At 39.6% G+C, this 26,635-nt stretch overlaps 1 protein-coding gene and 1 long non-coding RNA gene across 6 annotated transcripts in view; one reads left to right on the top strand and one right to left on the bottom strand.

Annotated features, from left to right (window-relative positions):
* Positions 1-26,635, top strand: part of LOC311619358 — a 102,451-nt gene that overhangs the window by 26,056 nt on the left and 49,760 nt on the right. For 2 of the 5 annotated variants that reach the window (XR_014794478.1, XR_014794479.1), the window contains one exon: positions 19,133-19,240. The exons of 1 other annotated variant lie outside the window; for it this stretch is intronic. This is a non-coding gene — a long non-coding RNA (uncharacterized lncRNA). Of the gene's footprint in view, positions 1-3,081; positions 3,185-19,132; positions 19,258-26,635 lie in introns of those variants that run through there. 2 more of the 5 variants (XR_014794481.1, XR_014794480.1) reach the window with 2 other exon arrangements.
* LOC311619340 (uncharacterized protein C12orf56) overlaps positions 1,605-26,635 on the bottom strand; it is a gene marked incomplete at its 3' end in the record, with an annotated part of 75,090 nt that continues 50,059 nt past the window's right edge. Inside the window, exons 6-13 of the mRNA XM_084877589.1 lie at positions 21,052-21,196; positions 18,847-18,953; positions 18,133-18,222; positions 10,555-10,678; positions 8,426-8,500; positions 8,033-8,107; positions 3,622-3,800; positions 1,605-1,731 (exon numbers count right to left, since the gene is read on the bottom strand). Coding sequence (XP_084733715.1) covers positions 1,605-1,731; positions 3,622-3,800; positions 8,033-8,107; positions 8,426-8,500; positions 10,555-10,678; positions 18,133-18,222; positions 18,847-18,953; positions 21,052-21,196 — 922 coding nt within the window. The remainder of the gene's footprint in view (positions 1,732-3,621; positions 3,801-8,032; positions 8,108-8,425; positions 8,501-10,554; positions 10,679-18,132; positions 18,223-18,846; positions 18,954-21,051; positions 21,197-26,635) is intronic.

The raw sequence follows: 26,635 nt of genomic DNA, 5'->3' as shown, positions 1-26,635 counted from the left end.
TCTAACCAATGGACACAGACAACAGGGGAGTGAGGGCATGAGTGGGGGGAGGGCAATGAGGGGATAAGGACACATATGTAATATCTTAATCAATAAAGAAAATTTTAAAAAGCACACTTGGGGCAACAAACTACAATCCCACTCTAGAGCCTGCATGTCACTAGCCCAAGACACTGCTTAGGAGCTGAGTTGATTCTCTCATTGCTATTCTGTAGGTTCTAACATTCACCAGTCGTCAACCCGTAGTCCATCATTTGTCTAGTTTGAAGTGTTGCTTGCCTGTGTCCCAGAATTTTCATATTTCTGATTATCAATTGGAAATAATCTTCTACTAACAGCCCAGGATACTCATAAACACTATTTTGTTGTCCTTTCTGTCCCCAGATTGAAGAGTAGAAGACTTGTAGTCCTTGATGGGTGATAGTGGAGAGGGCTTGGACCCGTGTAGGGTGATGTTGGTGATACCAGTTTGGTCTAAAGAAAGCAGGATTACTTGGAATCATTGTGATTGATTGAGCCAGGATGGCAGCGGAATGCATTCCTCTGTTACAGGGTGTTAGAAGTGTTTGGAGTGTTAAGCAGAGAATACTAGAGCTGGGAGAGAGCTTGGAGAACTTCTATTACCAGTATTCCATTTAGCAAGGAGGCCCGGAAAGGGTACCTGACTTGTTCAAGGTCAGATAGCTGGTTAATGGCTCAGGCTGAACCATAAATAAAATGTCCTGAGTGAGTTTAGTTGTCTCTACTGCACAGCACAGGCAAAACTGGCTCGGGAGCTCTTTCTTTGGAGGTAGATTTCTCTCTGATACTCCTTCAGGTCATGCTAAGTTGAATGGAGGGTCCATCTCCTAAGTTCTTAGAAGTGCAAATTCAACAACAGCTCACAGTGATTCCAAAATTTTGTTTTGGATTAAGTTAGTTTATTGCCATAAGATACAGTAAAGATTTTTTTTTTAATAGTTGGTAGAGCATAACTGCTTGTAGACAATTTCCCTTTCACAGAGACTCTGTGGTCTGCTCATATTCGCACACAGTGGTGAATGCATTTAACTTTGTTGAAGAAAGTCCAAGCTTCTTTTTTCATGATAAATGAGGAACTGATGTTTCCAGTGCCTGCGTTCTTCTGCTCATTCTTCCATGAATATGTCACTAGAATGTTTACAGGTGGAGAATGAGGATGTCATCCTATTGCTCAGCATTTCTCTAATCATCACTTAGTATAATAATTTACACTCCCCACATCCATTTATCTTTGGACATTGCAGTGGTTCCATGCCACCCACCATTATTACTCTGACAAAACCCGTCAGGTTGCACTAGATTCTCCATTTGCTCTGCATGGGCTTCTGTTCTCTTTACAGTATTTTATGTCTTTAGGAACTTTCTAAAGGTAAACACTAGTTTTTAGCACCACTTTATGTACGTCACTGTATCCAAATTTCTTTTGTGTGACAGATAAAAAATGTTAAAGACTTCTCTTAGGGATTGATGAAACCTTCAAATAAAATCTTTGTGTCTGGGACACAGGGATAGCCAGGTACTAAATAAATAAAGAAGTGCTTCTCATAAATATTGATTTCCAATGAACATTTTATACTCAATTTTTAACATTTCACACATTGTTTCTGTTCAACCAATTTCAGGACTTCATGAAAAAGTTGAGTGGTCGGCTGGGTAATAGGATAACACAAGGGGAGCCTTTTTTCCAAGGCTGGCATGTGAATAAAGTACCTGCAATAATAAAAAGAAACAAAATAGAGGGCTTTAAAAACAAGAATTTTCACACTGGTCACATCAGAATGTACACATTCACTGGTCTAGGGTTATTGGGTGTGGGAGTATCGATCATGAGACTCAGCCAGCATCCTTAACCCTCCAACCTCCCCCCTTTGTGACCCAGAAGATCTCTGATATGTGTGCCTTTCAGCTCATTGAGCACTTTACTTCTGCCAAGGAGCTGAACTTCATTAATAATGTACCAGGCACCGAAGCATTCATACGGAAGCCAGGACTGCCCTCACCCCAGTGTGAGCTGAGGCCCTGCTTCTTGTTTTCTCAGCCAATATTCAGTGGGGAGTTGAAATAGAAGCCAAAGCTGTGGTGACCACTAAGGCTAAGTTAAAAAGAGGGGAGCAGGAGTCCTCCCCATGGCCTCGGTAAAAGTATAGGGTCAGGGAATAGACAACAGGAACAAAACCTTTAGCCATTTCCTGGGATGGCTTAAAGAACTGGTTCTTAATCCTGGATGTAGATTAAGGGTGTTTTTGTTTGTTTCACTTGTTTTTGAATGTCTATGCCCGGACCCCACCTCAATAGTTGAGCTCTGGCCAACTATTGTCATGGAAAATTATGGCGCTATTGTTTGCCAGTACTTCTGATTTTCAAATGTGCAAAAGAAATTTTTTAAAATTGGGTTATGTAATATATGCCACAACACGGATGAACCTTAAAAACATTATGCTAAGTGAAAGAAACCAGGTACAAAAATTTATATATTGGAAGAGACCATTGATATGCAATGTCCAGAATAGGCAAATCCTACTTTGAGACAGGAAATAGATTTGTGGCTGTCAGGTTCTGTGGGAGGGGATAATAGGATATGACTGCTTCATGGATACTAGGTTTCTTTGGGGATGATGAAAATGTTCTGCAATTAGATAGTGATGATGGTTGCACAACATTGCAAAATGTATTAAAAGCCACTAAATTAAAATGGTGAATTTCAAGATATATGAATTTTACCTAAAAAAAAAAAAAAAAAAAAAAAAAAAAGTGAGGAAAAAATTGGGTTGGGTGGACCAACTCAGAGCAGGCCAAACAAAACCCTTTTATGGAGCCAGATTGGAACCTATATTGTAAAACCACATTGAGAAGAAAAAAAAAAACAGGAACCACAGATGGAGCTAAATTTTCTTGAAAGCCAATCTAAGGCTGCAGTGTATACCTCCACATCCTTTTATGTCTCCGTGCAAACTGGTGGCAAAGCTGTGCCTATGCACCCTTTTCATCTTAAGTCAGGCACAGCCTGGTATTTTTCCTTGATAGGTGCTAATGCAGGGCTGTACAGCTTTGCCAGCCTATAAATAGAAGTAGGAACCCCTGAGGTGCAGAACAAGCTGGCTGATGAAACCAATGCTTGCTACTACTGCTCTTTCCTACTGCTTTGTTACTGAGAGTAAGAGGGGTAAGTGAAACAAAAAACAAACAAACAAACAAATACACACACACACACACACACACACCACTACTAATTGTTTCTTCTTTATACATTTTCCCCCAATGATTCAGTTGAATTCACAATCCATAATTTTTCATCCCCTTCAGCAGGGTTTGTTACTCTTAATTCTCACAGCCTGTTATAATCATTACAACTTCCGTGAGATGCTAGCTGCAGTAAAGACAATGAATAAGAAACAGAGAGTTTGATGTTTCACTAGTCTTTTCTGGCCTAGGACTATATTTCAGTTGGCAATGATTCTTAGAGGTCCCCCAAATCCTGCCTTATGACCGATCAAAATGAAATATAAAAAACAAAAATAGGATTAGTTGGCCGTGTGGCAGTTTTGCATGAAGATTAGAAACGAATGGATTTTAACTGCAGATTAGAATCAGACTTCTTACCTGAATTCTTCTCTGTAGTTATTCCTAATATACTCAGCTAAAGTCTTGCTGTACTGCAGGCAGCTCTTAAGGACGTAAAACTGCTGGTACAGCAGAACTGCTTGGCTGGGACTTAACAGTTGAAATGAAGCCGAGAGCCCCTTCACCACCTGTTCCACAATACTGGCCACAAAAGTAACCTAGACACGGAAAATGCGGTTACACGTAGGCGGCATGTCACCCATAGAGCACCCATTTCAGCTGGAGCCTCAACTAGAAATCTAGGCTGAAGCCCACACCACCCTTATGCCAATGCCCTTGCACTATTTCTCACTGAAATGGTACTCAGAGCATAAGACTATAGACCAGTTGGGTTTACCAATTTCCCTCCTACAGGCAGAATCAGAACGAGTGCTGACTGTCAAGGACATTTGGCTCCAACGTGGAGAGAAAGCACCGGAAGCAGAGTGTAAACAGAAGGGGAACTTAGAAAGGTCTGTGGCCTCCTGCAGTAGGGATGATGGTTTCTATTTTACTGTTAAAAGTAAGTGGCTATGACTTACTTTTAACAGTAAAAGAAGGTTCTACAAGGCAATGGTTCTCAAAATTTAGTATGCATAAAAAATCACCCAGGCAACTCACTAAACAAGCAGAATCCTGGGCTTCACCTCCAGATATTTATCATAAACAATTCTGATGGATTTGTTCCCTGGACCACACATTGAGAAACACTAATCAGGGGTCTTCAAACTACGGCCCGCGGGCCACATGCGGCCCGCAGAGGAGTCTGATCCGGCCCGCCAGGTTTTTCGGGCAGTGAGCGCAGCCGAGGTGTTACAGTAGGAATTAGTAGTTCATATAGTCCGGCCCTCCAGCTCTCTGAGGGACCGTGATCTGGCCCCCACTTTAAAAAGTTTGAGGACCCCTGCAAGTGAAAATGCAAAGTAAACGGGGCTTGGGCTTGACACAAGCAAGTGATGTTGATGTCACTGTTTGCTGGGGTTTTCATCAAACCCCACTATGTTATTATTTCTTAGGAGGGAATTACAGTGGAAAAAGTAGCAATAGTGTGATTTTATTGGATTTCTGCTTCTCACACACACAAAAAGCAAAGCTGTCATTCACAAAAGAACCAAATGTTTAAAAAATAAGAACAGTGGGTTCTACAAGTGTTGTTATAATTTTTGGGGGGGTTGGGTTGCATTTTCAAACTACTATCCACAAATGTAGGCTACTATAAAAAACAGAAAAAAATGATGGTGCCCTTTCAAGCTCCAACCAGCAAGTCGCTCTGCACGCCCATTAGTAGCATCAATAAATGTGGCACCTTTTCCGCTGATGTTGCTGCTGGCCCTTCCTAAGTGAGTTTTCCAGATCCGTTTGCACATATTTACTAAATATTGTGTCAGGCAAACACAGATTGAGGTGAGAGAGTCTGGAGCAGTGGGACAAAGCAATGCCCACTTGGGGATTAAATTTTTAACTTCTTCAGCAGCTTGCTTTAGCCAAGTGAGAGAATCAGCCAGAACTGACTGACTGAGCAGGTGTACTCAATGATCCCTACAGTTTTCTTGCTTGTAAATTTTTCTCAAATGATCTATTTCTGCCTGTACTCTTTAGAACTGGGTTAATATGGAGGCTTTCAACAGTGTTCATAGTTTTTGTTTGTTGTTTTTTGTTGTGTTTTTTTTTTGTTTGTTTGTTTGTTTTTTGCTATTCTTCATTCTGACATGTTTTATGGTCACAGACTGGCCTCATACTCAACTCAATTCCTTTGGTGAATCAACCCTAGCAGTTTATAAAGAAAACTTTCCTGTTGTGTGGAGTCCTTAGGACCCCAAATTTCACACTTCGAGTCAGATGATAGAGTTTGCAGCCGCAGCACAGAAAAAGTGTCTTGCATCTTGCACATATGAGCTGCTGTTGCTGTGAATGACTATAACTCTGACACTCCTCAATGTGGGCCTGAGACTGGTTAGGGTCTGGTGCTGCTAAAGGAGCCAAGGTGATGGGCTCAATCCCTCTATAAGGCAATTGGCTGTACTACTGACAAATGTAGCCTCCTCTGGCTCCAGCCAGACTTTTCTCACAGGGATCTGGCATGAGAATCTAGATTCCCTGGGACAGACTTAACATCACTCTAGAATAGGGGTGTCGAACTCAATCAGAGAAGGGGCCAAAATCTAAAATCCAGCCTAAATCGCAGGCCGAATGGTTTACTGAACAGTCATAAACTGACAATGTCATAAACTGACAGCAGAGTGCAGTGATGACAGCGCGGTGCAGGCCACATTGCAAGGCCTGGCGGGCTGGATTTGGCCCGCGGGCCTTGTGTTTGACACATGTGCTCTAGAACAACAACAGTTCAAAGCAGGAGCCTACTGATGGTCAGTGGAGGCATGTTTGTATACAGAAAGAGAACATATTACCTCATGTCAAATCCTCCATTAGCAGTGAAAATTTAGTTTGGTCTATTACCTTTTGAAGAGATTTCCAATTAAATGCCTATCCATATTCTGATTGAATGTATACATGCATGATTAAAGGGAAAACTAAGTTTGGAGAGATGAGAAGAGATTAAGGAATAAAGCCTTTATTCGAATTAATTAAATATATCACTCAAGGATATGGTTTTATTGATTTTTTTTTTTTTCAAAGAAAGAAAATCATCAATGTGAGAGGGAAACATCGATTTGTTGCCTCCCATATGTGCCCAGCCAGGGATTGAACCCACAACCTAGGTATGTGCCCTAATGGGGAATCAAACCCGTTACCTTTTGGTGTATAGAAGACACTCCAATCAACTGAGCCACCTGGCCAGAGCCAGCAGACATTTTATTGAATGCCTATTACATGCCTAGCTCAACTCTTTTTTTTTTTTTTAAGAGTTAATGTTCTTTTTTTTTTTCTTTTTTTTATTGATTTTGTACAGAGAGGAAGGGAAAGAGATAGAGAGCTAGAAACATCGATGAGAGAGAGTCATCGATCACACCTCCCACTAGGAATATGCCCGCAACCAAGGTACATGCCCTTGACCGGAATCGAACCCGGGACCCTTCGGTCCCCAAGCCGATGCTCTATCCATTGAGCCAAACCGGTTTTGGCTCAACTCTTGTCCTCCTGGCACTTGGAGTCTGCTGAGGGAGAATGACATATCCACCATGATAGCCTAGGTTATTCTGTGGTAACAAATCTCACAAAATACCAATGCTTTGCTTAAAACAACAAAGGCTTATTATTATACTTGCTCATACTTTATAACCCTAATGGGTGGTAGGGGGTTCTGCTCATTGTAGTTACTAAGGACCATCTGGAATGCTGCCATTCACCATGCCAGAAGGAAAAAGAATGCAGGGAAGCATGCACTGGCTCCTAAACCTTCTGGCAAGAAGTGACACTTCTGTTCACATTCCGTTGGCAAAAGCAGGAGCAGAGACCCACCTAACTTCAGGTGGAGTGGGAAGTAGAATCCTGGAATCTTGTGTCTAGAAGCAGAAAGAGCCAGAATGTGTATAGGCACTAATGGCTACAATAGGAAAGAAACAAATAATAAACACAAACAAATGTGAAATTCAACAGTGACAAATCCTGTGGAGGAAGGGAAGAAGGACCTGGTGTGTCTACGTGTGCCTTAATGGGGGAATCTGACTTAAAGGTCAGAGATCATCCACCCACTCCACTCAGGAAGGGGTACTGAGGCCTGAAGGATAAGCAGGAGTTAACTAGGTGGGGAAGGGAGGGAAAAGCATTTCAAACAGGGTAGTAAAGGTCCTATGATGGAGGTGGTGATCTTAGGGTTGGGCAGTGAGTAAGAAACCCAAATAGCTGGGAGAGTGAGGGATTAGATGAGGCTGCAGGGCCATAACATGCACACCTTGTAAGACATAATAAGGAGTTTAGTCTTTATTCATTATGTCATTTTGAGAGATTTAAAGCAAGGGATGACATAATCAGATTTTTATTATGAATAGATCCCTCTGACTGTAATCTGATGGAAAGATAGGGACAGACTATGTGGATGTGATTGTAGTGTTAAGGAGAGAGTGACAGTATGGACTAGTCTGGTGACTGCTGGGACAGAATGCCCAGATATTGCAGTCATATTCACCAACTCCTACTTATTATTTAGATAAATGTTCATTTTTTTCACTTAATTACACAGCCAGTATTTTCATATTGTTTTATACATAAATCTTGGGATTTTTCATCAAATAAAGATCCCAATTAACATGTTGTTTCAGTACCTTAAACATTCAGGCCCCAAGTATAAAAACATTTTATTTTAATTAAGTAATAAAATCATCAGACATATATTTTCTCCCTGTTTTACAAACTTGACCACTTATAGAGAAAATGTGTGTTTTATTAATGAAGAACAAGAGCATCTGTTTAATAGCCTTGGATGGTTTTGTTTTTACTTCTAGATACTTACTATGGGGGGATGACTTTGCAGCAAGGACATCATCCAGCTAATAGCAAATTTGGTTGACCCCAATCCAAGATTTCCCTAAAAGATGCATGGAAATAAACCCAGTTATATTCATGGGCCCAAGTTGTGCCTAAAGGAACACTCATTCTCAAGTACATTTTATCCATATTTAATTAAATATTTTAAGTCAGTATTAAAGAAAATAAGCTAGGTGAGTGCTTAAGAAAAAAAGTAATACATTTAAGTTAGCCAATTTTGGAGAACATCTCTAATAAAAGCATTTTACAGGTATATTATTAATCATGTGATATATAATCATATTACATACATAAATAGTTGTATGATATTTACTAATCACAAAATATAATATATATAATAAAAATACATATATTATACCTGCTGAAAGACAAGAAGTATCTCATATAAAAGTGCTGTAGCTGTATCTGTATATTCCAGGATAAGCTTCTGTAACTAGAATTTTAAATAATAATTAATGCAATATCATTGGCAGAACCAGAAAATGGTCATTTCTCCTAGATCCTTTTAGGTACTTATAAAATTTTTTCTTAACTTAAAATACAATTAGTGTGGCCAAATTCCCTGTTTCATTTGGTTTAGTCATTCTCAAAAGAGTGGCTCTCAAAAAGACAACACATTTAATAGTGGCTAAGAAAGTGGGTTAGGGAAAGAAGATACAATGGCCCACAGAAAAATAATGCCAAAAAAAAAAAAAATGCACACTTCCTTTGCAAAATCATTCAGATCAACAATCCTACTTCTTTTCAAAATAGTATAAATATGTTCCCCAGAGTTTAGAGAAGAGAATCTCAGAAATTTAAGCTTATGTGCAACTTGAACTATAACTCCTTCTGTAGTATGGGTAAATATAGGGCTTAGAGACATATATTTTCCAAAGTGTCGAGGCTGTCTTCTAGCCCATAGGCCACTTGGTGCAGGAGAACTGTTTGGGCGTGCTATAGGCCAACACATTTTTCCTGACAGTAGTCTTTGTCAAGAAGAGCAATAGTTTGAAATCACTCCTTCTTATAGACCTCGGAACAAAAATGTATATATGATCTGCTCATGGCCACAGTAATAGCCCAGGACAAAAGGTCAGCAAGTCCAAAGACAGGAAACTCAGACCTACCTATTCTTCTCACTAGATATTTTGGAAATACCATAGCCAAAGCAGATCAGTTAACTCCAAACCAAACTACTTATTTTCCCTTTCAACCTATTCCTCTTATTGTAATTCTTATCTGACAACCAGGCCAGAATCTAAGTCATCTAATCTTTATACTTTATTTCCACATCAACCCAATTCCATTTCCCCCAAATGTCTGGAATCTAGTCTCTATAACTGTGATCCCTTTTATTTCTTCATTCATTTATTCAATAGATATGCATCAGACTCTGTCCTGGGTGTTGGGGATACAATGGAGACTAACAAAGACATGGTGCCTACATACAGAATATACAACCTAATGGGGAACATACATCAATCTAATAAATAAATAAATGCATAGTGGCAAACGAAGGTAAGGGCTATTAAAGAAAGATACAGGAAGTTAGGAGAGCTCTAAAAAGAAAGCCTAGTACCATTTGGGGATCAAGGAAAGCTTCCTTGCGGCCCATATCATCCCTCACTTGGATTACTAACCTAATTTCTAACAGCTCATCCTATCTTTATTCTTGAATCTCTAATCCACTCACTCCACTGTTGAAAATGATTTTCTACATGCTCCATATATAATCTATAATAATATGTTCATGTTATATTTGACTAATCTCTATTTCTCCAATGAGACAGTAGACTAATGAGGACATAGACTGTGTTCATTTTGCTTCTTATTTGGACCCTATTGTCTAGTACACTGTTTAGCTAATTGATTCTCAAATATTTACTTGGTGGATGAGTGAATTTAAGAGTTGTCTAAAACATAATTCTGATTATATGTATAAGAACTATCAAATCATGTCCCATTTTTTCAAAAAATTCTGTGTTGATCTGAATAAAATAAATGAATAATAAGATGATTTATTTTATCAGAATAAGTACTTTCTATCAATTTTGTTTCAAATGTTTTAGTAAAATATTAGAAAAATAAGCAACTCTTGTTGAGTTTACACTACTTAGATAAGGAAATGGCAAACTCGGGCAAGAGAGGTAACCTAAAATCTCTAAGACAGTGCTTTTATACCCAATAGACCCCTTCCTCCAGAATTATATATATTGTACATACATATTTTGTATAGAGACAAACAGATTTATCTAATGTCTATAGAATGCTAATTACTTTTTTACTATACATACCAGATATGTACTAGTATACTAAGGAAATTACTCATATAAATTGGATATATTAATGTTGACGAAATAACTAACAAAGTTTTGAGGTTAATGACAAAATATTCTTTGATTTAATTATATGTCTACGTTCTGCAATATCACCATCCATATTAGAAGACAAGAAGCCAGGGACTTTATATGTTATATTTAATTTATCCCAAAATACTCATCTCACCTCAGCATCCAAAGTCGTCTCTACTAAAATTGAATCGGCCACCACATGGATATCAAACACAGGACAAGATTTTGGAATTTGAGGCTTGCTAATTAAAATTACCAAGAGATTAAATAGTGTTCCCCTGAAAAAATAAATAAAAGGCAATTAATGAGTAAAGTCTGAAGAGAGAAACAATGACGCCAAGTTTGCAGACACTGAATAGAATTATATTTAAAAATACAAAGCATTGTAGACCATTCTTCACTGAGCTTTTGCATCCTTGGACATGTAGACAAATGTCTAGAGATAAGACATTTAAATGAAAATATAATTTCTTGATCTTTTGGCTCAGAATAAGTACAGTTCTAGAAGTTCAGATAACTTGGAAAGCTCAGAAAATCTGGATTTAAGGGGAAGTTGGGTGATGTCAATTCTAGCAGTATTTTCCAAAGGATTTTTTGTTTGTTTGCTTTTGTTTTATTTTTTACAGAGAGGAAGAGAGAGGGATAGAGAGTTAGAAACATCGATGAGAGAGAATCATTGATCAGCTGCCTCTTGCACACCCCCTACTGGGGATGTGCCCGCAACCAAGGTACATGACCTTGACCGGAATTGAACCCAGGACCTTTTGTCTCTATCCACTAAGCCAAACCGGTTTCGGCTCCAAAGGGTTTTTTATGGATTAACTAGAGGCCCGGTGCATGAAATTTGTGCCTGGGAGTGAGGAGTTCCTCTCCCCACCCCCAAAAAGCCCAGCCTGTACCCTCTCTAATCCAGGACCCCTTGGGGGATGTCTGACTACTGGCAGTCGGACATCCCTTTTGCAATCCAGGACTGCTGGCTCCTAACTACTCACCTGTGGCCCTGCCTGATTGCCCCTAACCACTCTGCATGCCGGCCTTCTTGCCCCTGACTTCCCCCTCTTGCTGGCCTGCTTGCCCACAACTGGTCCCCCCCCCCCCCCCCCCCCCGCTGGCCCTTCTGCATCAGCCTCGCCATCATGGCTTTGTCCGGAAAGACATCTAAATTAGCATATTACCCTTTCATTAATGTAGATAATTTCAGGCAACATTATAGTAAATAGGTTGTGTTCAAGAGAGGAATGAGAAATACTTGATTTAACCAAGTTCACTGGATATCTTTACTACAGAACTTCTCAGATGCTTTAATATGCTAATGTATGTGCCCTGTATATCTCCAGGACAAAGAAACAGTCTAAAGCATCTTTTAAAAATGTTTTTATTTCAGAGAGAGGAAGGGAGAGGGACAGATAGACACATCTATCGGCTGCCTCTTGTATGCTCCCTATGGGGATCGAGCCCACAACCCAGGCATGTGCTCTGCCTGGGAATCAAGCCAGAGACCTCCTGGTACGTGGGATAATGACAACCAACTGAGCCATGCAGGCAGGGCTGAAGCATTTCTTTAAAAATGCTTGTTCGATCACAAGTTGTTTTATTCTAAAATTCTTTTTTAGAGAAAGCATTTCAGAGGGTTTACTGAAGACCACTGGCTATTAATAAAACTAATATTAAGCCTTGGCCAGGTTGCTCAGTTGGCTGTCATCCTATACATCAAAAAGTTGTGCAGGTTTGATTTCTGGTTGGGGCACATTCAGGAGGCAACCAATCAATGTTTCCTTCTCTGTCTCCTTCTCTCCCTTCCTCTCTCTAAAATAAATAAATATATCCTTGGGTGAGGATAAAAAATAATAAAAATTAAACATTAGACCTATTGCTTTCAAATTCAGTGTACCGTCCACTAATGTACAGTAATAAATATCTTAAAATAGGGGCCCAGTGCACGAATTCGTGCACCTTAAAAGGAACTGTGGACCACAATGCTACAGTAGGTACAGGGGCAGGTCTCGGCCCATCCTCCGCAACCTCACCTGGCAACTCCTGCTGCGGCCCTGCTCCCACCACTGTCACTCCCACTTGCTGATGACACTTGCCCTGCTTGCACCCATTGATGGTGTGGGGTAAGTGGGGCCAGCACCAGCAGTGGGTGCTAGTGGGGTGGGTGGGAGTCCAGGGGGGGTTTGGGAGGAATGGGAGAAGGTGAAGAAGTCCTCAAGGGCTATTAGGGCCTGCAGTCGCCACTCACACCCACTGATGGTGCAGAGTGATCAGGACCGGTGCTGGGCCACACGTGCAAGCAGGGCTGGCATGGCAGTGGGTGCAAGCAGGGTCAGCGCCCGCAGCAGGTGTGCCTGGCAGGACTGCAGCATGCAGGAGCAAAGAATTTTTAGTAACCATCAGAGGTTCGCCACCTCACCTCGCCTTGATCTGACACCCAGCTCACCTGCTCCATCATCCCACCTCAGCTAATGCCTGCCATGTTCTGCACATGCCCCCTTGTGGTCAGTGCACATCATAGCAACCGATTGTCTGGTTGTTCGGTTGTTTCAGTTGTTCTGCCAATTGGTCTATTTGCATATTAGCTTTTATTATATAGGATGTTATTACATGTTTGAGTAGTGTACCATGTGATTCGAAAATAAAAAGAAAAAAATTATAATTCAAACTGAAGATCCTGAGGTGCTGGGTTAACAATACCATCTTCATATGTGTAGTACAACCCATGTGTCCTTGAACAGGAGCTGAAAGCAGATGACTAGAAATACAGTTAACCAACTGATGACAAGATCAGAGTAGCTTTGACAAGTAGGAGTAATAAAAACATTTCAAATATGATTGCATAAAAATTCTCCATAACCATAAGCTTTCCTTTAATAATGGACTAAAGAAAACTATAAACAATCCCTGTTTAGTAATAGTTGAGGTTTCCTGTTCTTTTTATAGTCATTGAAATCATTACTATGATTAGAAGTTCATGATTAACAACAATTCTAATAGAAATTTAGTTTCTGCCCTAACCAATTTGGCTCAGTGGATAGAGTGTCGGCCTGCAGACTGAAGGGTCCTAGGTTCAATTCTAGTCAAGGGCATGTATCTTGGTTGTAGGCACATCCCCAGTAGGAGATGTGCTGGAGGCAGCTGATCGATGTTTCTCTCTATCCCTCCCCTTCCTCTCTATAAAAATAAATAAATAAAATATATTTAAAAAAATTAATTCCCCCTCCACCACTTTCCCCAACTCAAAAAAAAACCAAAAAAAAACAGATCTAGTTCTCTTATCTGCAAAAGAAGAATCATGTAGGTTAGCACACTTCTCAAAAAAAAGCAGGACATGTCCTATAGGATATTTGCTTACGTTTTATTCAGCTATTTAAAAATGGCCAATCTTCATGCAGCATGGCCTCCTCATCAGGCCCATCAACTCCAGGGCCAGTGGCACCATCGGCAGCTTCAAATTTAAAAAAAAAAAAAACCCAGCCCTGGAAGATAGCCATCGTGTTGCCCCCTCCTCCTTCCCTCCAGCATTTTGGTGAGGCCAAGGAGGAGGCCCCCAAGAAAGATGGTCAGCCCAAGGGGGAAGAGGCAAGAATGGGCAAGGCCAGGAAGGCCCCCCAACAGCCAGACAAGGCCACAAAGACTGCTCTTGGTGCCAGTGGGCCCATAGGAAGCCAAAGGTTAAAGACAAAGAAGGACAGCCCATTAGATGGCAAGGCCTACAGGAAAACCAAAGCTAGGACTCAAGTTCAAAACCCACAGTCACCAAGGGTGAAAATGGTGTGACTTCCCCAGTGAAAAAGAAGCTAGGGAACAAGATCCTTAAAGAGGCCACTGCCCAGGGTGCTAGGAAAGGGTCGAGATCCAAGGCTGCTGCTGCTGCTACTAAGGACAATGAGTCCAAGATGGTACCCGAACCACTGATCAGGAAGACAGCGGTCCCCAAGGGCCCAAGAAGGCCTGGCATGTCCACCAAGGCCTCATCATCAAAAGAATCCAGTATGAAGGCAGAAGCCAAGAGCTAGAGGCAGGGTGGAGAGCCACTAAGACTCAGAGTTTTTATTCCCCCCAAAAATATAACTTTATTAATTTTACTGTAACCTATTTATCTACAAAGACTTCTTCCCCCTCACAAAAAGAGTATATAAATGCCCAATCTTACTTTTAGAAGACCCTTCCAAAACTAGCAAAACACTCCATTACACCATTTCGAAACTTTTCCTGATATTAAGTTTGAACTGACAGTCCATTCAGTTATATTTAATTACAGTATTTTATTTTCAGCCACAGCTTCTCTTCAAAGTATCACATTTCTAAGGCTAATGCTCAGATTCTGGTTCACATGCTGTGATAATATATCACTTCAATCAAACAATACTGAAACATGAAAGCATTGTGGTGCATTTCAAGAAGAATACAAGGAAGTGGGGTTGAACTAATAAAATCTCTACTTATGAAAAAATAGAGGAAAATACTGAAATGATTCAATGCTTTTTTTATTTGCTCAAATGGAACTTAATTTGTAACCTTCCCTTCCTGCCAATTCAATTTAAAATCCACGAGGCCAATAGTAGATAGAAGAAATTTTCATCAAAGTGGTATTTTCATCCTGAAGATAAAGACTTACAGGAATGAAAAAATAGTGCCAACATTTGATACTTTCACTGTTTAAATTGTTATTATTTCCAATGTAAGAATTTTGAATGTACTATATTTTAAAATACAGACTTCGAAAGGCAAATGCAGCCTGGCCAGTGTGGCTCAGCGGTTGAGTGTCAACCTAGCAATCAAGAGGTCTCCTGTTTGATTCCCAATCAGAGCATATGCCCAGGTTTCGGGCTCCATGCCCAAGGGGTGGTATGCAGGAGGCAGCCGAATGATGATGTTTCTCTCTCATATATGTTTCAATCTATCCCTCTCTCTCTAAAAACCAATGAAGAAGAAAAAAACTTTAAAAAAAAGAGAAAAGCAAATTCATAGCCTCAGATTTCAGTGTATAAAAGACAGAATTCTTATATGCCTCCCAAGATTTCTGCCCTCTTGTATGTACACTATATATAACTCCTCCCACTTAAATTTGGGCAGGACTTATAAATATGTTAGAGTATTACAATTATGATTATATTTTGTTAGATGAAAAGGTGAATGGATTTTGCCTATTTCATTAAGGTTCCTAATTAGTTGACTTGAGTTAACCAAAGGAAGATTATCCTGGATAGAACTGATCTAATCAGGTGAACTGTTTAAAAGAGAGCTTAGCCCTTTCCTGAGCTCAGAGATATTCTCCTGCCAAGAAGCAAGCCAACATGAGGATGCAGAGAAAAAAGAGCCACCCTTCACTGCTGGTGGGAATGCAGACTGGTGCAGCCACTGTGGAGAACACTATGGAGTTTCCTCAAAAAACTGAAAATGGAACTCCCATTTGACCCAGTGATCCCACTTCTAGGAATTTATCCAAAGAACACAGAAACACCAGTCAGAAAGGATATATGGACCCCTGTGTTCATAGCACAATTCACCATAGCTGAGATTTGGAAACAGCCTAAGTGCCCATCATCAGATGAGTGGATTAGAAAACGGTGATACATCTACACAACGGAATTCTATGCTGTGATAAAAACGAAGGAATTCTACCATTTGCAACAGCATGGATGGAACTGGAGAGCATTATGCTAAGTGAAATAAGCCAGTCAGAGAAAGATAAGTATCATATGATCTCACTCATTTGTGGAATATAATGAACAACACAACTGATGAACAAAAATAGAACCAGAGACATAGAAGCATCGAACAGATTGTCCAACCTACGAGGGAAGGTGTGTGTGTGTGTGTGTGTGTGTGTGTGAGAGAGAGAGAGAGAGATCAACCAAAGGACTTGTATGCATGCATATGCACATAACCAATTGACACAGACAATAGGGGGGTGAGGACATGTGTTGGGGGTGGGGACGACCAGGGAGAGGTCAATGAGGGGAAAAGGAGACTTATGTAATACTTTAAAGTAAACAATAAAGATTTTTTTTAAAAAAAGGAAAAAGATGTTTAAAAATAGAAGCAAGCCATCATGAGTTTATAGCTGTAAGGAAATGTATTGTGCCAACGACCACCCACATGATTTTGGAAGAGAACCCCAAGCTTCATATGAGATTGCACCCCCTGCTGACACCTTGATTTCAGCCTTGTGAGACTCTGAGCAGAGAATCCAACTAAACTATGCCAAGACTTTCTGATCCACAGAAACTGTGGGATAGAAAATTTATCATTTTAAGCCACTGAGTTTGTTACAGAGCAATAGAAGACTAATACAGTAATATTAGATATTTACTCTGCTAGCAATGCTATGGGTAACATGACTGAACCCTCTGCAGATCAATATTGGCTGAGAAGTTAGTATTACAGCCACACTCTATTATAGCACTATATATTGAAGGACATGAAAAGCATTGGTCATCTAAGGAAAGAAACGATATAGCAGGGCTAATGTGCTCAAACCAAATTGAAGACAGAACAATTAAAATACAACACTTTATAGTATAAGTTGGTACGAGTGAGTGTGTGTGTTTTTTTCAACTTGAATGGAGAAAAATAGGGACCAAAATGTATACAAAAAGAGTAACATGATTTAGCAATAATTTCAGTGTGGGAGAAAACAGAAGTATTTGAAATGATCTTGAGTTTCCATCTTGGAGATAGGGGAAATGGTGGTACCACCAGCTGCATTAAGAAATATACAAAGAAAAGAACAAAAGTATATTCTCCAGGGGTCAACAAACTAGCCTGGAGGCCAAATGGTCCAGATGCTGTTTTTGTAAATAAGGTGTTATTGGAACACAGCTATGGCCATTCATTTATGTATTGTCTGTGACTGCTTTTGTACTACTGTAACAGAGTTGAGTAATTGCAACAGAAATTATATGGCCAAACCGGCAGTCAGACATTCCTTTCACAATCCTGGACCACTGGCTCCTAATTGCTCACCTGCCTGCCTGCTCGCCTGGTCCCCCTAACTTCCCCCTCCCTGCCAGTCTGGTCGCTCTTAATTGGCCCCTCACCACCACCACCACCAGTCTGGTAACCCCTTACTAACCTCCCCCCCCCCCCCCCCCCCTCCGAACCTGGCCGCTCCACGCAGCCTGCTTGTCATTCATTTGGCAGTCCCTCACTAACCCCCTGCTGGCCTGGTCATCCCAGGCAACCTGCTTGTTCAATTGTTTAGTTATCTCTTACCCCCCCTGCTGTTCTGGTCACCCCATGCAGCCTACTGCTCAGTCCCTCACTACCTCACCCCCTTCTTCCCCTCCCCCTCCCCCAGCCCCCAGCCCCCAGCCTGGTCGTAAGTAGCCATTTTTGTGAGGGTCAATTTGCATATTACCACTTTATTATTAGGATTATTATATAAGATGGTAATAAATCCTCCAACATCATTCACTCCAAGGTCACATAATTATATATTAAATGAAGCTACCATAACTTCTGCCTTTGCAATGTAATTTTTCTGTTTTGTGGATATGAGGGTACTCTGGAAAATTCTAGTAGAGAACCCACTGGCTTTTAATGTACTGTGGGTCATTGCTCTTTTTCAAGCCCATCAGACAATGACAAAAGATAAAATTATGCTAAGAAAATCTTTGTGTTCTTAATAATACAGAGAGACAGAGAGAACTCAGCATGTGCCAATAATTCAACAGAGTAGTTAATGGGTTACAACTACAAGGTCCTAATATTTTCTAAGAAACCTTACTTCTTAGCTGCCAATGTGTTCATACGTGATGGCTCAGTTTCTGTTTCTCTGAACATCAGTCCCAGAGTCTGTATAATTTCAATGCATGCCCTAGAAAACATAGAGAAAACAAACAAACATGGAAATGGCATGATTTCAATACAAATTTAAAATTCCACAAAGTCAGTAATCCTTAATAGAATTGCACTCAGGTACCTATGTGAAAAAAGTACAGTACAGGAAGGAAATTCTATATATCAAATTGCCAACACTAGTTGAGTGCCTATTTTATGATTGCTACATAGTAAGCACTCAAAAATATTTGCTGAAGGCATGAATATCTGGGTGTCTAGATTAAAAATCATTTTTATATTTTTGTGCATTTCCCAAAATTTTTATAATAATTATGCACTACTTTAAAAAAATAATTTAACTTTTTCAAGTAGATAATATTTGGCTCAGAATTTCAAAGGCAAAAATATATATATACAATAAAAAGTGTCTTTCCTCCAGAGCACCCAATTTTTCCTCTTTAGGACAGCCAATATTTCTAGTTTCTTGTGTAATCTTTCTTTTAAAATTAGAACAAAAGGAATGCTATTTTATAAATTCTATGTGAAGCAAAACTTGCAGCACCATTAGTCATTAAAGCAGTATACATTTTGTCTAGTGCCTTCCATTTATCTTTAACACCTAGGGAAAAATAATATGTGTGATTATCCAGTTAGTACTTACACAAGCTCATCAGCTCTTTGACTTTTATTTTGAAGTGCATCCTTATCCCTAGACTCTGGTAAGTACTCTTGAAGTTTGTTCACTAGGAAATAGAAAAGGTCACTGGTCTGTGAAAGCAAGCAGGAAAGATAATGAAGTTACAGTATCTATTGGTCAAACTCTCCATGCTTACATAATAATAAAAAGAAGAAGAAATTCTTTCTTCGTTGACCAGGAAGTGAGTTAAAATAACTCTCGTTAATACTAGCATAACTTGCACTGAAAACATACTTTTACTTATAATCAGGAGACAGTTGTCCTGGTGAACAGAGCAAGAGCTGAAGTCTAGAGAGAGTGATGCTGGGAGATGCCTTCTAGACTTGATTCGACCATTGATATTGAAGAGTATCCAGAAGTAAGTGATAATCTCAGGCAAGTCATTCAGTTACCTTAGAATATTAACTGGGGGCTACTTTAATTCCTGTCTTTCAAAAGTAATTTGGCCTTTGTGAATATATAATGAAATCAAGGCTAGATAAGCTCTCATTTAGAAATGTTTACTGTTACAAAAACAAATGTAGAGCATGTGTGTAGCCTATGAAGATGCCACAGCATGACATGTCATTCCTGCCAACATAAACACTGGAGTATGGTGGGGGAAGTATTTTTCTGTCTCCTATCTGGTCTCATGAGATAAATCAAGCATGAAAATAAGCACTGGCCCATGAAATCAGGCAAGTTGGTACTAATGAGAAATGTAATGTTTCTCTTTTCTGTTTCTCTATTGTTCAATTTTTCCCCAGAACTTTTTTTAAAACTAGTGACAACTTAGATTCTTTGCTTAGACAGGGCTATGTGTGCCCTTGTTGAGGTTATATGGCGTGGGAAGAGGCTGAGGATGACAGGTGAAGAGAGGGATAGAGAGGAGGAGCAAGATGGTCACCAGGCTCATCAGAAGTGCTTGGGCTTACCCAGAGCCCTGATAGATTAGCATAGTGTGGTAGTTTTACACACAGACTCTGGGACCAGGTTCTTGAGTTCAAATCCCAGCTCCGGCACTGATGAGCTGAATGACATTTGGCAACTTTCGGGTATACTCTGTGACTCAGTTTCTTCAACTCTACCATAGGCTTAATAATGTCCCCTATGGAATTGATATTAAGATTAAATAAGATAATATTTATAAAACCTGTATAGTAGCTAGCATATCATAAGTGCTTAATAAATCTCTGTTACTATCATCTCCCACTTGATCACTGGTTCAGGAATTCTTACCTACCTGTAACAACATGAAAAAAATCTCAAAAATATTATGCCAAAGAAGCCAGACACAAAATACAATTTTGTGTACAATTCCATGTAAGTGGCATCCTAGGACAGGCAAAACTAATCTGTAGTTACAAAAAACACAATAGTTGCCTGAGGCTAGGGTTGGGAAGAAATGACTGCCAAAGGGCACAATGTCACCTTTTGGGTGATAAAAATGTCCTAAATCTTGAGTGGGATGGTCAGCTGGGACAGTTGGTCACCCTACAGTGGGCAAACCAGAATAGTTGCTCATCCTACATGTGGAACATTTAGGATCTAAGGAATGGCCAGGACTGTCCTGTATGGTTGGGGAGTCTGTGCACATCACAACTGCTCATTGAAATGGTGGCAACTATGAATGGGGCCACTGTCGAGAATGGGCCTCATTCGCACCAGCACCAGCACTAACCAGGACTTCTCAATACGAAGCTTCAGGTGAAAATGAAACTGAGCAAGTCTTATAGGGTAAGTCTGTAAACTTGCTGAATGAGAGCTAGGTTGTTTTAACTCAAAACAATCAAAAGTAATTTTTTAATGTATATTTTTGTTGTAGGGAAACCTTCATATAAAACTTCTTCAATTAACTTTCTCATCTCACTGTCTCTACTCATATATCTCATAGGCCAGAAGCTTTCCCTCCTGGTTACTCTTTTCTTTGATTCTGTAAACCCGATTTATACAAGTTACTATCTTTTTGCTACCACTCTTCCCATCTATCCCACCCCAACACACACATACATTAATTACATCACATTTCCCGGGTTAAGGCACAATTACATTAAATTTAGTCAGCATTGTAAAATACAGCATTAAAACACAAGGTGACATTTTTTACACAGCATTTTACTTGATCCTTGAATATGCTGCATTTGGTAAACAGGTGAAACACGTTTTAAAGGTTAAAAATAAAACACCTACTTTCCAGAAAAGCCTTTTAAGAATGTAGTTTTTCTGGGCTGCTACTTTAAGTTCTGTAATTAAACAAACTATCTTCCTCAAAGTATTGTCTTTAAGAAAAAGTTCAGATTTAAGTTGACTGAAGTGCTTGATTTTCTCTTCAGATCTACAGAAACACAAGGAAACTTTACATGTAAAAAATGATAAGAGACAGCAGTTAAGGAATACCAATTATTTTTTCCTGTTTGGGATATTTTATTTTTATTTTTCAAAAACAGTTGACATTCAATATTACTTTATACTAGAGATCCAATGCACAAAATTTGTGCAAGGGGCTTGGCCCTTGCAGCCACAGTGGCTTGCCTCAGCCCTCACAGTCCCAGCTTCATCCGAAAGGACATCCAGTCTAATTAGCATATTATATATTTTTTATTATTATAGATTATTATAGATTAGTTTCAAGTATACAGCACAGTGGTTAGACATTTATATAACTTACAAAGTGATTTCTCTGATAAGTCTAGTACTCACCTGGCACAACACATAATTGTTACAATATTACTGACTATTGAAGAGAAAACCAAGATGGAGGCCTAGGTTAGCACCTAAACTGCCACCTCGCACAACAATTTCAAAACAACAACTGAAAGACAGAATGAACATCATCCAAAACCACAGGAAAGCTGGCTGAGTGGGAAAATCTACAATTAGAAAAAAGGAAAGAGGCTCCTGGATCAGGGGAGCCACAAAGCGCTGAGGTAGGGAGACGTTCATTCGCAGAGAGGAAGGGCAGCCGAGTCCCCGGCTGGCGGGAGGGGAAAGGAAGCCCCTGACTGCACTGCACCCCAATTCCGACTGCACTGCACCCCAACCCCGGCCAAAATCCCATGGACCCAGGCTCATACGAGTAGAATCTGGACTATAGAGAAAGGCACCTGGAGACTCGGAGACTGGGAGACTGGGGGAGCCGGGAGCTGCAGTGGGCAGGGTCTGGAGTTGTGCGCGAGTGAGTGAGCACAGAGAGGTCTGACTGCGGAGGTTGCCGCAGCCTCTCCATAGTGAAAGGAGTCAGAAGCTCCAGACTACAGAGACCCAACCCAATTCTGGGCGAGCCCCTGGGGCACCCACACTCTTGTAGGGGAAATCTGGACTATCAGGTGGAAACTCAGGGGATCCGTGGAAGGCAGAGGTCTGAGGCCCGTGCACAAGGGCAGGACTGATGGGAAGCCAAGACTGTTGGCTCAGCCCTGAGACTCCGCCCCATCCAAGCTGAGCACAGAGGCTTTTGCAATTTTGCATGTCTGATCCTATAAGACTGTCTCCAATATAGAAGGTATCCTGGAGTAGACACAGCTGATACTCACATCCAATTGGCCTGGTGGTCAATTCTTCCCAGTGATAGCAACAACAATCAAGACTTAACTACAATAAGGCTGTACATGCAGTCCACAAAGGGGAGCACCAAGAGTGTCTACCTCAGGTAAGGGGAGGCTGACTCACCAGGCCATATAGGACACCAAACATACAAAGCCATTCTACCAACTCAGGGAAGCAGTGAAAATACCAAGACAAGGAAATAGATATCAAACAAAAGAAATGGAAGAGAACCAAAAACTGGATATAGAGTTCAAAACCACGCTTATAAGGTTTTTTAAGAATTTCCTAGAAAAGGCTGATAAATTTAACGAGACCCTCAAGGATATGAAAAAGGACAAACTAGCACTGACTGAAATAAAAAATATTATACAGAGACTCAAAAGCAGACTAGAGAAACACAAGAATCAAGTCAAAAATTTGGAATACAAAGAGGCAAAGGACACTCCTCCACAGAAGCAAGAAGAGAAGAGAATCCAGAAAGTTGAAGATAGTGTAAGAAGCCTCTGGGACAACTTCAAACTTACCAACATCAGAATTATGGGGGTGCCAGAAGAAGAGAGAGTGCAAGATACTGAAAACCTATTTGAAGAAATAATGTCATAAAACTTCCCCCACCTGGTAAAAGAAATATACTTACAAATCCAGGAAGCACACAGAACCCCAAACAAAAGGAATCCAAAGAGGACCACACCAAGACACATCATAATTAAAATGCCAAGGGCAAAAGACAAAGAGAGAATTTTACAAACAACAAGAGAAAAACAGTTATTTTCCTACAAAGGCGCACCCATACGACTATCAGCTGATTTCTCAGCAGAAACTATGCAGGCCAGAAGGGAGTGGCAAGAAATATTCAAAGTGATGAATAGTGAGAATCTACAACCAAGATTACCCAGCAAAGCTATAATTCAGAATTGAAAAGCAGATAAAGAGCTTCACAGATAAGAAAAAGCTAAAGGAGTTCATAATCACCAAACCTGTATATATGAAATGCTGAAAGGTATTCTTTAAGAAGAGGAAGAAGAAGAAAAAAAGATTAAAATTATGATAAACAAATACATATATATCAATAAGTGAATCTAAAAATCAAGTGAATTAAAAATCTGAGGAACAGAATAAACTGCTGAAAATAATAGAATTAGGAGCAAAGAAAGGGAGTGGATTGATAATTATCAGGGGGAAAGAGGTGTTGGGGGGTGTGGGAAGAGATTGGACAAAAATCTTACACCTATGGATGAGGACAATGTGGGGGGGGGGGAGGTAAGGACAGAGGGTGGGGTGGGAACCAGGTGGAAGGGAGCTATGGGGGGAAAAGGAGAAACAATTGTAATAACCTGAGCAATAAATATTTATTAAATTAAAAAAAGAAAAGCATAAAAAATATATATATTATTGACTATTATTTTCCCTATGCCGTACATTATATCCCTGTGACTATTTTGTAACTACCAAGTTGAAATTCTAAATCCCTTCACCTTTTTCACACAGCCCCTGACCACCCTCCCATCTGGCCACCATCAGTTTGTTCTCTGTATCTATGAGTCTACTTTTCTGTTTATTTTGTTCTTTCAATTTTATATATGTGATATCATAGAATATTTGTCTTTCTCTGCCTGACTTATTTCATTTAACATAGTACCCTCTTGGTCCATCACATTTTCCCACATGAAGTACTTTTCATGCACTAGTTCATTCAGTCCCAGTAAGGGGCTAAGCTGTGAATTACTGTTGCATTTATAGCATGTCAGGAAGGTTAAGTAACCTGTTCAAGCTCACACAACTAGTGATTCAGAAAAGCAGCGTGCAAAGTAATGATAGATGTTTCTTGTTCTATGTAAGTTGGTAGAAACCTCTTAGAATTTCTGACTTGAATTAAAAATATTTTTACCAGATATGCCATAAACCTCGATACCAGCTATTTACATGGAATCTTGATTCTTGCCCACTACCTCCCACTCTATTATTTTTTAAAAAATCTAAGATGTTCTCCCCTATCCAATCACACACCTTTCACTAAAAGAAAAATTCAGCCCTAGCCAGTTTGGCTCGTTGGATAGAGCGTAGGACTGTGAGCTGAAGTGTCTGGGATTTGATTCTGGTCAAGAGCACATGTCTGGGTTGTAGGCTTGATCCCCAGTAGAGGCATGCAGGAGGCAGCCGACCAATGATTCTCTCTCATCCTCTGAGAGAGAGAGAGAGAGACAGAAAGAGAGGGATGGGGGGAGGGGGGAAATTCAGACTTCCAGCCCTAGCTGTTTTGGCTCAGTGGATAGAGCATCATTCTGAGGACCAAAGGATCCCAGGTTTGATTCTGGTCAAGGGCATGTGCCTTAATTGCAGGCTCCTCCTCAGACTAATGGTCGGGGCTTGTGCAGGAGGCAACCAACCAATGTTTCTACTCTCTTTCCCTCTCTCTTCCACTCTTCCTAAAGAAATCAATAGAAAAATATCCTCGGGTAAGGATTAACAAAAGAAAAAAACTAACCAAACAAAAAAAAAGTTTTTTCAGACTTCCTGAAAAACAGTTTATTTTCTAGTGGAGATACAGGAAGATAAATAATCATTAAAAATTCAGTGATAGCCATAATAGAGGCAGAAGAATATGATTATAAGCATCAGGGGCAGCTCAGACAAATTAATTGGAATCCTAGATCTGCCCCTACTCAGCTAAGGTAATAACCATAGACAAGTTACCTGGTCTGTCTGTGCCTCAATTTCCTCATCTATAAAATGAGGGTAATAATAGAATCTGTCTCATTATGCTATTTTGGTACTTTACCACATGTGCTTAGCATACTGTGTTTAATAAATAGTTTCTAAATAAAGTAGGAATGAGCTCTGAGATTTTATTTTCCTACATATACATTTCTAATTACTGCTACATTGCATTCAAAGAATAACTGTAAAATCCCTCTATCCTCTGAGAACTCCAAAACCAGCGGAAATGTAGTTTTCACAAATAAATGAGCTTAGAAAAGCAAAATCTCAGAAAAAATACAGTATCAGCAAAATTATCTTGAAGTTGGTTTTCTAGTCTTTTCCAGTAGGAATCAGCAATTTGCGAAGATCCTTGGAAAAAAACCATTTTTATCCTTTGGCACCTATGATAATAGATTGTTATACTAAAGTATTTTTTTTTCAAAAGATCAGAACAGATTTCATAAGAAAAAGCACATTAATCTCTTTATACTAAAAATCAATGCATATATAAATTAAGGTCATATGCTTTATAATTTCAAATTAGATTCAAGAATCTATATTTCTACAGAGGAGTTATAAATATAGTCAGTTTCTTGGAACATTCAGAGAACTTTTGCTTTTACATAGATGACAAACTTCCTTTGGCTTATTTAAATAAGGAAAAGTCAGTACCAGAAGACTCCATTATTCAGTTGAGGATTAAAGGGAAATTATATTCATGTTAACAAATATTCTATATTTTCATCAGCTAGAAAACATAAATTCATCCAAATAATGTGGCAAAAAGAATTATTGATCTAATGATAAGCTCTATTTTGTCTATATTTTTCATGTTTCCAGACATATAATAAAAATGAAATCTTATAGCCCTAGCAAGTTTTCTCAGTGGTTAGACCTGCAGACTGAAGGGTCCAGGGTTCAATTCTGGTCAAGGGCAGGTACCTAGGTTGCAGGCTGGATTCCCAGCCCTGGCTGGGGTATGTGCTGGAGGCAACCAATCAATATGTCTCTCTCACATCGATGTTTCTCTCACTTTCTCCCCCTACCACCCTCTCTAAAAATCAATGGGAAAAATATCCTTGGGTGAAGATTAACAAAATAAATAAATAAATAAATAAATACATACATACATACATACATACATACATACATACATTATCCCAGAAACACTGTGTATATGTTTACAATGGTCAGGTTACAGAACTCACACTTGTGATAGAGTTCTAATTTAAAAACCTAAAGAATATTTATTTCTTTTCAACTGAAGGTGCCTTGCAGGCAAAGACCATTTCTTGTGTGTCTTGTGCATATAGTATATTCCAGAGAGTGCATTTTAAATCACTGCATTTTAAATATGTTGCCATCAGAAATCAACTTTGTAAGAAATATACTTTTCCTGAGTCAAGATAGTGGCCAAAGTCTCCTTCTTGCCATCAGGGATAAGTTTCAAGCCATTCATATACAAAGTTAGAGCCTATTTTAATGTGCAATTAGCTTTAAATCACTTTAAGTAAACACCAAAAATAAA

This window comes from Pipistrellus hanaki (genome assembly GCF_964339955.1).
Source record: "Pipistrellus hanaki genome assembly, chromosome: 3".
In the NCBI taxonomy this organism is placed as follows: Eukaryota; Metazoa; Chordata; class Mammalia; order Chiroptera; family Vespertilionidae; genus Pipistrellus; species Pipistrellus hanaki.
Note: the sequence above shows the minus strand (reverse complement) of the source record. Positions and strands in the feature narration are given on the sequence as shown.